The sequence below is a fragment of the Bombina bombina genome, chromosome 3 (assembly GCF_027579735.1).
Source record: "Bombina bombina isolate aBomBom1 chromosome 3, aBomBom1.pri, whole genome shotgun sequence".
NCBI lineage: Eukaryota > Metazoa > Chordata > Amphibia > Anura > Bombinatoridae > Bombina > Bombina bombina.
In genome coordinates, this window is record NC_069501.1 from 1,101,401,909 (window position 1) to 1,101,414,734 (window position 12,826).

General features: G+C 38.3%; 1 protein-coding gene across 1 annotated transcript in view; it reads right to left on the reverse strand.

Moving 5' to 3' along the window:
• NBEA (neurobeachin) overlaps positions 1-12,826 on the reverse strand; it is a 1,472,531-nt gene that overhangs the window by 828,912 nt on the left and 630,793 nt on the right. Inside the window, exons 23-25 of the mRNA XM_053708445.1 lie at positions 11,129-11,346; positions 9,631-9,784; positions 8,242-8,265 (exon numbers count right to left, since the gene is read on the reverse strand). Of these exons, the coding sequence (XP_053564420.1) occupies positions 8,242-8,265; positions 9,631-9,784; positions 11,129-11,346 (396 nt within the window). The remainder of the gene's footprint in view (positions 1-8,241; positions 8,266-9,630; positions 9,785-11,128; positions 11,347-12,826) is intronic.

Here is a 12,826-nt window from a genome sequence, read left to right on the forward strand (position 1 = left end):
TATTTTTATACTGCTAGGTATAGGGCTATGTGTGTGTTTGTGTAGTGCTTTAAATATACACACAAACTAGGTACATTATATATATATTTAAATAACTGAATTGAGGGGCATCAGATACCATATTAATTTGGGCTTCTACATATAGGAAATACATACTTTATACCAATACTACAAAATCTGAATAGAAAAATAAAATAAAAATATCAAGGTTTGTATTATTGAAACAGTACAGGTTACAAACCCCCAAATACAGACATTCTGAAATCCAAACTTTTTTAATTACTATTTAAACATTTTTTTATCAAAAACTCTTCACCCCCCCCCACCCCACCCCCGCCTAAAAGTCACAGTCTTCTCTGCCTGTGTCTTTGGTTTGGTTTTTGTGTTCTAAAATGCAAACAATCTATATTTCTTTATGAAAAGAAATAATGATATAAAACTACCTTTAGGTTATATGTATGAGCTGTATTATGACATCTACATTTTGCCTAAATGACATAAGAAATAGTTTTTTTTTGTACACTTGGTTCCACCCCCTCTCCATACACTGTCCCATTTTGCTGGCACAAATATACAAATATTCCAAAATCCAAACTATTCTTAAATCCAAACCTTTTCCAGTCCCAAGCAGTTTGGATAAAGGGTTTTCAACGTGTCTTAATATAATCTATTTCCTCTCAAAGACAAATACTTCAGCTTTCAGCCTCAAACTTGACTGAGTTCCTTTCATTTTCATAACAAACATTTATACCAATAGAAACCATAGAATCTTAAACACCATATTAATTGCTGCGGCTGCAAAGTAGAACCTTTATTACCATAAATAACTGTACTTGTATCCTGGGTATAATGCTAATTAATGTACGTTTCTGTTTGATCAGCACTCCAGGCCAGTCTATAAATCTAAAGTACTAAGTAATGCATTTGTGAGACTCTGTTCTGTAGATCAACAGACTACTTTGTTCTATGTAAACCTGTATGGGCCATTTCACCATGAACATAACAGCAATAGATAGAACATTCAATTTATATTCCAAATGTCATCAATATATTTAGGTCAGTCTGCAAATTTGATTCCACTCTCTACAGTTTATTTAACAAAGGATACCAAGAGAACCAAGCAAAATTGATGAGACGTAAATTAGAAAGTTATTTAAAATTCCATGCTCTATCCAATTCATTTAAGTTTAAATTTTGACTTTACTGTCCCTTTAAGTAAAAGCTGCTTAAAAGGGACAGTAAAATCACACTTTCACGATTCAGATAGGAGTAGGAAGCACACAGATGATACAGCTGTAGTAATAATAGTTTACATTTAAAAAAAGCTTTTACTTCATAATCTTTTTTTATGGGGGAAAAAATATTAAAGGGCCATAATAATTTGTTGGAGCATATAATTTTAAGACCCTGCACTACTATGCGTTTAATCAATGTAAAGGGGTTAAACACACAGTAGAAGTACAGCTCGGGTCCTGCAGAGCATTGTTGGTCGGCAAACATATATATGTAAATAGCGCTGTTGATTGGGATTAGAGCATGTAATTTCTCTTACTATTACGGCCCTTTAAGGTGCGGGTCTTTCATAAGGATGACAAAAATAGAAATACAGTGTCCCAAACATTAAGCTACTGTCTGACCTCTAATTACATGGCTGACCTGACATTCAGTGAGTTAAGCAAGTTGCTTTTTATCACAATTCTTTTTCTTTCACCAACATATGCTTCAAATGTCAGTTTGTTGCTAATGTGCAGGTTTTAGGTTTATTGTCAAAGCAGCCAATGACTATTTATACACACACATAAATATGTAGCAGTTATGGAATCTAGGCAATAAAAACTACACTGTGACAGACAATAAGTTACTGTAACTGCCTTATCCCTTACAGATGTACCAGTAAAGGGACACTAAACCCATATTTTTCTTTCCTGACTCAGATAGAGCATGCAATTTTAAGCAACTTTCTGATTTACTCCTATTATCAATTTGTCTTTGTTCTCTTGCTATCTTTATTTGAAAAGCAGGAATATAAAGCTTAGGAGCCGGACCATTTTAGGTTTGGCACCCTGGATACTGCTTGTTTATTGGTGTCTACATTTAGCCACCAATCAGCAAGTGGTACCTAGATGCTGAACCAAAAATGGGCCAGTGCCTAAGCGTTACATTCCTGCTTTTTAAATAAAGATAGCAAGAGAACAAAGAAAATTGATAATAGGAGTAAATTAGAAAGTTGCTTAAAATTGCTTGCTCAATGTAAATCATTAAATAAAATAATTTGGCTTTAGTATCCCTTTAATACTATAAAGTCATTTTACCAACTGTAGACTGCAGCTGCTTTATAATTAAGTCCCCTGCAGCAAATGAATTCTCCTGGGTTCTATTGCTCCTCTACGCTGTGTAAATGAGAGGCACTTTGCTGCAGCTGGTGCACAATAGTTAGAAATAAATGTTACAATAGTTTAGTTTGTTAGGTTAGAACACAGGACTGAGCTGGAACTGCAGTCAGTGATCCTCTGCAGTAACCTGCAATGTTGCACAGCAGGAAGTGGCCAGCGCCCGATATGACTTTAATTCTTTCAATATTTAGAAAACTATTTGGAAGCATTTTACTGGGAGGGGAATTGTTAAACAAACTAGTATAGAGTTATCTAATTGCTGACCTTTATGTCTTCTTAATCATAGCTGAAAAAACAAATCCCAACTGCTAAGATAAAGGGAAATGTTACCTAACATTTTTCTTTCATGATTCAGAGTGGAAAAGTAAAACAAAATATTGTAAATTTAATTCTATTATCAAATGTATTTTGTTCTATTGGCATCATTTGATAAAAAAGGTAGGTAAGCTCAGGAGTGTGCATGTATCAGCAGCACTAAATGGCAGCAGTTTGCAAGAATGCTTTTACATTTGCAAAAACACTAGATGGCAGCAGTTTTCACACACACCTGCTATACAGTGCTCCAGACATGCCCATGCTACCCCTATACAGTGCACCAGACATGCCCATGCTACCGCTATACAGTGCTCCAGACATGCCCATGCTACCCCTATACAGTGCACCAGACATGCCCATGCTACCGCTATACAGTGCTCCAGACATGCCCATGCTACCGCTATACAGTGCTCCAGACATGCCCATGCTACCGCTATACAGTGCTCCAGACATTCCCATGCTACCGCTATACAGTGCCCCAGACATGCCCATGCTACCCCTATACAGTGCACCAGACATGCCCATGCTACCGCTATACAGTGCACCAGACATGCCCATGCTACCGCTATACAGTGCACCAGACATGCCCATGCTACCCCTATACAGTGCACCAGACATGCCCATGCTACCGCTATACAGTGCACCAGACATGCCCATGCTACCGCTATACAGTGCTCCAGACATGCCCATGCTACCCCTATACAGTGCACCAGACATGCCCATGCTACCGCTATACAGTGCTCCAGACATGCCCATGCTACCCCTATACAGTGCACCAGACATGCCCATGCTACCCCTATACAGTGCGCCAGACATGCCCATGCTATCGCTATACAGTGCGCCAGACATGCCCATGCTACTGCTATATACAGTGCGCCAGACATGCCCATGCTACCGCTATACAGTGCACCAGACATGCCCATGCTACTGCTGTACAATGCTCCAGACATGCCCATGCTACTGCTGTACAGTGCTCCAGACATGCCCATGCTACTGCTATACAGTGCACCAGACATGCCCATGCTACTGCTATACAGTGCTCCAGACATGCCCATGCTACTGCTATACAGTGCTCCAGACATGCCCATGCTACTGCTATACAGTGCTCCAGACATGCCCATGCTACTGCTATACAGTGCTCCAGACATGCCCATGCTACTGCTATACAGTGCACCAGACATGCCCATGCTACCGCTATACAGTGCTCCAGACATGCCCATGCTACCGCTATACAGTGCTCCAGACATGCCCATGCTACCGCTATACAGTGCTCCAGACATGCCCATGCTACCGCTATACAGTGCCCCAGACATGCCCATGCTACCCCTATACAGTGCACCAGACATGCCCATGCTACCGCTATACAGTGCACCAGACATGCCCATGCTACCGCTATACAGTGCACCAGACATGCCCATGCTACCCCTATACAGTGCACCAGACATGCCCATGCTACCGCTATACAGTGCACCAGACATGCCCATGCTACCGCTATACAGTGCTCCAGACATGCCCATGCTACCCCTATACAGTGCACCAGACATGCCCATGCTACCGCTATACAGTGCTCCAGACATGCCCATGCTACCCCTATACAGTGCGCCAGACATGCCCATGCTACCCCTATACAGTGCGCCAGACATGCCCATGCTATCGCTATACAGTGCGCCAGACATGCCCATGCTACTGCTATATACAGTGCGCCAGACATGCCCATGCTACCGCTATACAGTGCACCAGACATGCCCATGCTACCGCTATACAGTGCTCCAGACATGCCCATGCTACCGCTATACAGTGCTCCAGACATGCCCATGCTACTGCTATACAGTGCTCCAGACATGCCCATGCTACTGCTATACAGTGCCCCAGACATGCCCATGCTACCCCTATACAGTGCACCAGACATGCCCATGATACTGCTGTACAGTGCTCCAGACATGCCCATGCTACTGCTATACAGTGCGCCAGACATGCCCATGCTACCCCTATACAGTGCACCAGACATGCCCATGCTACCGCTATACAGTGCGCCAGACATGCCCATGCTACTGCTATATACAGTGCACCAGGCATGCCCATGCTACTGCTATACAGTGCTCCAAACATGCCCATGCTACTGCTACACAGTGCACCAGACATGCCCATGCTACTGCTATACAGTGTTCCAGACATGCCCATGCTACTGCTATACAGTGCTCCAGACATGCCCATGCTACTGCTATACAGTGCTCCAGACATGCCCATGCTACTGCTATACAGTGCTCCAGACATGCCCATGCTACTGCTGTACAATGCTCCAGACAAGCCCATGCTACTGCTGTACAGTGCTCCAGACATGCCCATGCTACTGCTATACAGTGCACCAGACATGCCCATGCTACTGCTATACAGTGCTCCAGACATGCCCATGCTACTGCTATACAGTGCTCCAGACATGCCCATGCTACTGCTATACAGTGCTCCAGACATGCCCATGCTACTGCTATACAGTGCTCCAGACATGCCCATGCTACTGCTATACAGTGCTCCAGACATGCCCATGCAACTGCTATACAGTGCTCCAGACATGCCCATGCTACTGCTATACAGTGCTCCAGACATGCCCATGCTACTGCTATACAGTGCTCCAGACATGCCCATGCTACTGCTATACAGTGCCCCAGACATGCCCATGCTTCCTAAGTATTGTTCTCAACAAAGAATGCAAAGAGAATGAAGCAAATTTGATAATAGAAGTAAATTGTATTCTCTATCTCAATCATGAAAGAAAAGGTTTCATTTCAGTTTAACAATAGCTCAGAAATGTGGTTTTGTCTACACTCAGGATAAATCATAAAACCTAATAGTTTTTTTGCTCTTGTGGATCCTAAAACTAGAGTTGTAGACCCCTGATGTACAGAGTCAAAATAAAAAATACAACGCATCTGTCACCTGCAAAACTTGCATTCAAAATAAAGCACACAATACTTGCACTAGAATGTATCCAACACAAGTACTAGCATTGCCTGCTTAAAGGGACATTAAACCCCAACATTTTCTTTCATTATTCAGATAGAAAATACAATTTTAAACAACATTCCTATTTACTTCTATTATCTAATTTGCTTCATTCTTTAGATATCTTTTGTTAAAGAAATAGCAATACACATGGGTGAGCCAATCACACGAGGCATTTATGTGCAGCCACCAAGCTCCTGAGCCTATCTAGATATGCTTTTCAGGAAATAATATCAAGAGAATGAAGCAAATTACATAATAGAAGTAAATTAGAAAGTTGTTTAAAATGGTATTCTCCATTTGAATCATGAAAGAAAAAAATTGGGTTTAATGTCCCTTTAAGGCTCTGTTACAAACTTGTTTTTAATTATATATTTTTAAGTTTTTAAATTTTGGACTTAAATGGAATAATAGTCAAAACTGAAATGTCCATTAACAAATTTAAAATTTGAAAGAGAGTAGTGACAACTCTTAAAGAACAGAACTAAGCACTTGTGCAGAGTTTCATCTGTTTTATTTTAATTCACTTTTCATTGTTGTAGGATTGAGAAAACTCACTGAGACTATCGCATATTAAAGGGAGAGTAAAGTGCATAGAATCTTAAGAGACTTCAATTTACTTCAAATTGTCAAATGTAATTTGTATCCTTGGTATTCATACTTAGGTAGGCTCATGAGCAGTAAATACACTGCTGGGGGCTAGCTGGTGATTGGGGTTTGCAAATATATGCCTCTTGTCATTGGCTGGCCAGATGTGTCACCTAGCAACCAGTGGTGCATTGCTGCTCCTGATGCTGCTCTTCAACAAAATATACTAAATAAATTAAGCAAATTTGAGAATAGAATTAAAATTGGAAAACTGTATAACATGATATGCTCTATCTAAATCATAAACATTTCATTTTTATTTTATTGTCTCTGAAGCATTAAAGGGACACTAAACACATTTTTTTTCTTTCATGATTCAGATAGAGAATACAAATTTAAATAACAATTCAATTTACTTCTATTATTTATTTTGCTTCATTTTTTATATATCCTTATTTGAAGAAAATGCAATGCACATGAGAGAGCCAATCAGAAGAGGCTTTATATACAGCAACCAATCAGCAGCTACTGAGCCTATCTAGATATGCTTTTCAGCAAAGAATATCAAGAGAAAAAAACAAATTAGATAATAGAAGTAAATTAGAAAGTTTTTTTTAAAATTGCATGTTCTTTCTAAATCATGAAAGAAAAAATTTGGGTTTCATGTCCCTTTAATACTTGGTGCTTGTAAAAAGTATAGAAATGCCCTCTCTACTGTATATACTGCAAACCCCTAAGTAGCAGATCAATTGTATTTCGTTTGTAAACTATTTCTGACCCAAAAGATTTAGACAAAAAAAGACTGCAGCTTACACAGAATGTATATTATTATAAGGTGTCGCATTATAAAAATGTAGAAAAAAATCTTTTGATAAAATTGGAAAATAAAATATAAAAAACAGTAAAACAAAATGAATTAGCAACACAGTGTCGTGTTTTTAGTACTGGGGCAGCAGAACCTTTAAGAAGTAGAACTTGAAAATATTGTTGTATAATATATTAAAAGAGTAAGGAGGTGAAGTTAAAGGGACAGTCTACTATAAAAATGTTTAAAAAGATTTGTTACTCATTCCCCAGTTTTGCATAACCAACAGTTCTATTAATACACTTTTTTTACCTTGTATCTAAGCCTCTGCAGACTGCTCCATAATCGCAGTGCCGACTCAAATAATTTCAAGGGAGTGAGCACAATGTTATCTATGCACTGTCATGGCTCTGAAAAGCTATACAAATGCACTGAGATAAAGGTGGCCTGCAGGGGGCTTAGAAACAGGTAGAAATGTCAATGTTTAAAGGTTATAAAGTATATTAATATAACAATGTTGGTAGTGAAGCTGGTAGTAAAAGAGTTATCTATCTTTTTCAAATTTAAGCATAATGCTATAAAATTCCCCTATAAGGGGTTATCCAGTATTAAAAAAACACCACCCCTTATCCCTTTCCCCAGGAAAGGATAGCATGAAGGATTCAATTATAGAACTAGGTCATTTTGCTTAGTTAATGAAGAAACACCGAGCAGGTTAAAATAAGGAAAGTAAACCCTTGAAGATCTCGCGTTTTATATTACCCTTCTTCTGAATCATTAATCTGAGAACTTTCATTGCTAACTGCACATCTCTGGGGATACCTAGATTTATAAAATATTTATAAATCAAGGTAACCCCAAGATATCACTTATTTACACTTGATATGTATTATAACTAATATCTTTTTTTTATTTGGCATTTTGTAAAATATGTGCTATGAGCTACTGAAAAAGGAATAAAAATGATTTAAAGTTTCTAAATTATAATATTTTTCAGGGAGGAGGAGTTTTATTTAATTACATATTTTAAATGCATACAACGTAATGTATATAATGTGTTCAGATAAAAAAAATACCAAACAATATAACAATAAAATAAAAAACAAATATAAAAAAGAAAATAGCAAAACTGAAACTTACATCAGTTATACTAACCTTAGAACCCTGGACATGAAATAGACAAACAGACAAAACAGATCACAACAATACGAGAAAAAGAAAAGCATTAAAATCAAAATAAAATGCAGGATCAAAACACATTTATTACAACTAAACAATCAGTACAGTTACATTAACCTTAATATTTGAACAAATATAGTTCTATAATAGAGAGGAAGACAACATCAGTCTTTGAGTACTACTAATGTCAAGAATTAAGAATTTTACTTGATGACATGAATAAAAGTGATGCAACAAAGTCAATATAATAGTTCATAACCAAAATCTAGAATAAATTTTTATGCTTTAAAAATAGCACAACAGCTAGCTGCAAAAATAAAATGAACACTATATTATGTGAAATTTATTTAGATACAATATTTTCTATTAAAAAAAAAGATTAATAATGTGTCTTTAAAATATTATAATTTAACTTAGAACCTCTATTAAAAAATTAATATGCAGTTTTATTATCAGTATTATACGTTAAAGCAGTGCTTTCCAAACTGTGTGTCGGCAGCAGTGTGTAGGTGTGTCCCTGCTTCAGCACAAATTTTTTAAAATGTAATTTAATTTTTTTTTTTTTTGGGGGGGGGGGGTTCTGACTTTCCGCCTGCATGCTACGCATATCACATGGTTGACACGTGATTGATACCTAGGGGGTCACAGATCATCTTAACCTATTGCCACAGCTCAGTGGGAACTGAAACTATTCCCATTGGCGGCTTCGGCGGCACATTGTCTCCTGACTGCACGTGTAGTCTCCTTAATTGGCTCGTGACTGCATGTGTAGTCAGTGAGTGGGATAGCAGTGTGTTTGCAGCGCGGGCAGTAGTCAATCAGACTCACCGAGCTCTGAGGGTGGCAGCTTAAACGCTGAGCTGAAGTCAGAAGTCAGTAGGGTTTTTTTTGCAACTAGCTCCCAGTATTGCGTTGCTGCTCCTGCTCTTGATATATGGATAGGAAGGGGAAACTTAAAAATGCTTGATGATGAAATGCGAGTGTCTTTATCTAATATTCCACCAAATATTCAGAAATTGTGTTCATCCCATCAACCGCATACATCTCATTAAAACAGTAAGTAGCCATTGGTGTTATTAAACTTTTTTTTAATTCTTGCACATACTTACTGTTACTTAAATACATTTCGTTATTATATAATTTATGTATGTGTCCGTATCTCTTAAAACAAGTTAGTTTAACCTCCTGTTTGCCAGTATGACTGAATTACTGTGTCATGAAATGACGTAGGTCTAAAAAGTGTGTCGCCAACATGAAAAGTTTGGAAAGCTCAGCGTTAAAGGATAGAAATGATGAATATTTTGAAATGTATTCTATTACATGACCACTAGAGGGAAGTGTTGTACTTACAGTTGGCGATGTTGCTGCAGACAACAAAGGCAATATTCCTCCACAGGCGATAATAATATTGTCAACCATTTGGGAAATCAGGTGGATTGTGTTGTGGACGAAAATGATATTTTCATTACTATTGACAAAGTCCATCACAGATTTTGTTGAATGGCTATAGATTAAAATAGTTATTGCATTAGTACATTTCAAGTTATTATAGGGCCCTGTGATTAATAATTTGCAAGAGATCGCACTGGTTGTTTACAGACAGACATATAATTTAATGCAGGTTTCATGCATAATTAATATATTTCAGAGCATAATAAATCTACAATGACCCACCATTAGTAACCTGTGTATTTCTAGAGGGAAAAAAACATTGGCATAGTCTGTGTACAGAACCTAATTGAAAATTGTCCACACTGCAGCTTTTAAAAACGGGATTATGAGCTATTATCACCTAAACAAAGGAACGGCTGCAGCCTTCTCTGGCAGCAAAGAGTTAATTGTATAGTTTGTTTCACTTCCAAAGAAATCCCCACTTTCTATAACTGTCAAATATGTTTCGATAAAGTAGCAGTATAGAATAATGGGTTACAAAGAAAGAAAAAAAAATAGTTTGAAGAAAAAAAAATGAATGAAAAAATTCTAAAGCAATAATATAATGATTTTTGTTAGAGCATTTCCCCTGGTGTACATGTGTACAACTGTCACAGAAGAATAAAACACAAAGTACCAATCACAATTCATTGCCACCCTAAGTCCGCCAATCAAAAGCCATTGTCCTGTACAGGAAAGACTTGGGAACATGCCTTGTACTGAATGCTAACGCTCTTGCTAATAAGTCAAAACTGAAATATTTAGGAGTGCAGCTGAGTTTTGAATAGAAGCGTTTATGCTATATATTTTTATTAGTAAAAATGCTTTTAGTAAAAACGTTCACTGTTTCAGCAGCATATTCACATATGCTGTGAGTGCACCATGCACTTGCCTTCAAACCTATTCAGAAACTCAGCAACGGTTTATATGATGCAAAGGCCTCAATGACAAACTTTTTATGCACACAAGCTCTCAAAGCAATTGTGCAGCTTGCATGCATTTCAGTTTTTATTATTATTTCCCTTTAAAAGCAAGTAGTGCATTTTGTAAAAGTGTATAAGCGCCTGTCCTCAAAAATACAGATATTCCTCACTGCATTACAATTGCATCTATTCAAAAAGAACTACCAAAGAGCTAATGAGCGCTAAAAAAGACTGATTTCATAGACCAGTGAAGGGTAACAGTTGCATTCCTGATATTCCAGAACTACATTTTCCATGATGCTCCACTAGACTGTGGAGTGCCTAAGAATCATGGGAAATGTAGTTCCCAAACATCTGGAGATGCCAAAGTTAGTCATTTATGTCACAGACAGTACATTTAGTATCCATGAATCTAAGGCAGAGTTACTGCACTGGTGTCAAAATCCAATTAAAGGATGAAGTGTAGAAAACTGTAAAATACAACAAAATGGTACCTTCTCCAAACATGTACATCTGTTTCCAGAGCAAACAATAAATCTGTCAGAAGACGCTGGTGCATTGGAGACCATTTGAATTCAGGAATCCTGAACATTGTGGTACGTGGTCCAGGACTAAACTGACGACGTTGCTCCTCAGTCATTGGCATGCCCCGGAATCCCAAGTCAACACGCAGGTCTCGCTCATGCTGGCTCATGGTGCGCCCTTGAATAGCCTAAGTTATTTACAATAAAAAAGTATAAGAAGAGTTTGATATTTAACAAGAAAACACAATTTATGCTTACCTGATAAATTTATTTCTCTTGTGGTGTATCCAGTCCACGGATCATCCATTACTTGTGGGATATTCTCATTCCCAACAGGAAGTTGCAAGAGGACGCCCACAGCAGAGCTGTAATATAGCTCCTCCCCTAACTGTCATAGCCAGTCATTCGACCGAAAACAAGCCGAGAAAGGAGGAACCATAGGGTGCAGTGGTTACTGTAGTTTACATTTAAAAATTACCTGCCTTAAAATGACAGGGCGGGCCGTGGACTGGATACACCACAAGAGAAATAAATTTATCAGGTAAGCATAAATTGTGTTTTCTCTTGTAAGGTGTATCCAGTCCACGGATCATCCATTACTTGTGGGATACCAATACCAAAGCTAAAGTACACGGATGAAGGGAGGGACAAGGCAGGTACTTAAATGGAAAGAACCACTGCCTGTAAAACCTTTCTCCCAAATATAGCCTCCGAAGAAGCAAAAGTATCAAATTTGTAAAATTTTGAAAACGTATGAAGCGAAGACCAAGTCGCCGCCTTGCAAATCTGTTCAACAGAAGCCTCATTTTTAAAGGCCCAAGTGGAAAGCCACAGCTCTAGTGGAATGAGCTGTAATCCTTTCAGGAGGCTGCTGTCCAGAAGTCTCATAGGCTAAGCGGATTATGCTTCTTAGTCAAAAAGAAAGAGAGGTTGCCGAAGCCTTTTGACCTCTCCTCTGTCCAGAGTAGACAACAAACAAAGCAGATGTTTGACAAAAATCTTTAGTAGCTTGTAAGTAAAACTTTAAAGCACGGACCACGTCCAGATTGTGTAATAGACGTTCCTTCTTCGAAGAAGGATTAGGACACAAGGATGGAACAACAATCTCTTGATTGATATTCTTGTTAGATACCACCATAGGTAAGAACCCAGGTTTGGTACGCAGGACTACCTTATCCGTATGAAAAATCAGATAAGGAGAATCACATTATAAGGCAGATAGCTCAGAGACTCTACGAGCCGAGGAAATAGCTACCAAAAACAGAACTTTCCAAGATAAAAGTTTGATATCTATGGAATGAAGAGGTTCAAACGTAACTCCTTGAAGAACCTTAAGAACCAAATTTAAGCTCCATGGTGGAGCAACAGGTTTAAACACAGGGTTGATTCTAACTAAAGCCTGATAAAAAAATGCCTGAACGTCTGGAACATCTGCCAGACGCTTGTGCAAAAGAATAGACAGAGCAGAAATCTGTCCCTTTAAGGAACTAGCTGACAATCCTTTTTCCAAACCTTCTTGGAGAAAAGATAATATCCTGGGAATCCTGACCTTACTCCATGAGTAACCCTTGGATTCACACCAATAAAGATATTTACGCCATATCCTATGTTAAATTTTCCTGGTGACAGGCTTTCGTGCCTGTATTAAGGTATCAATAACTGACTCGG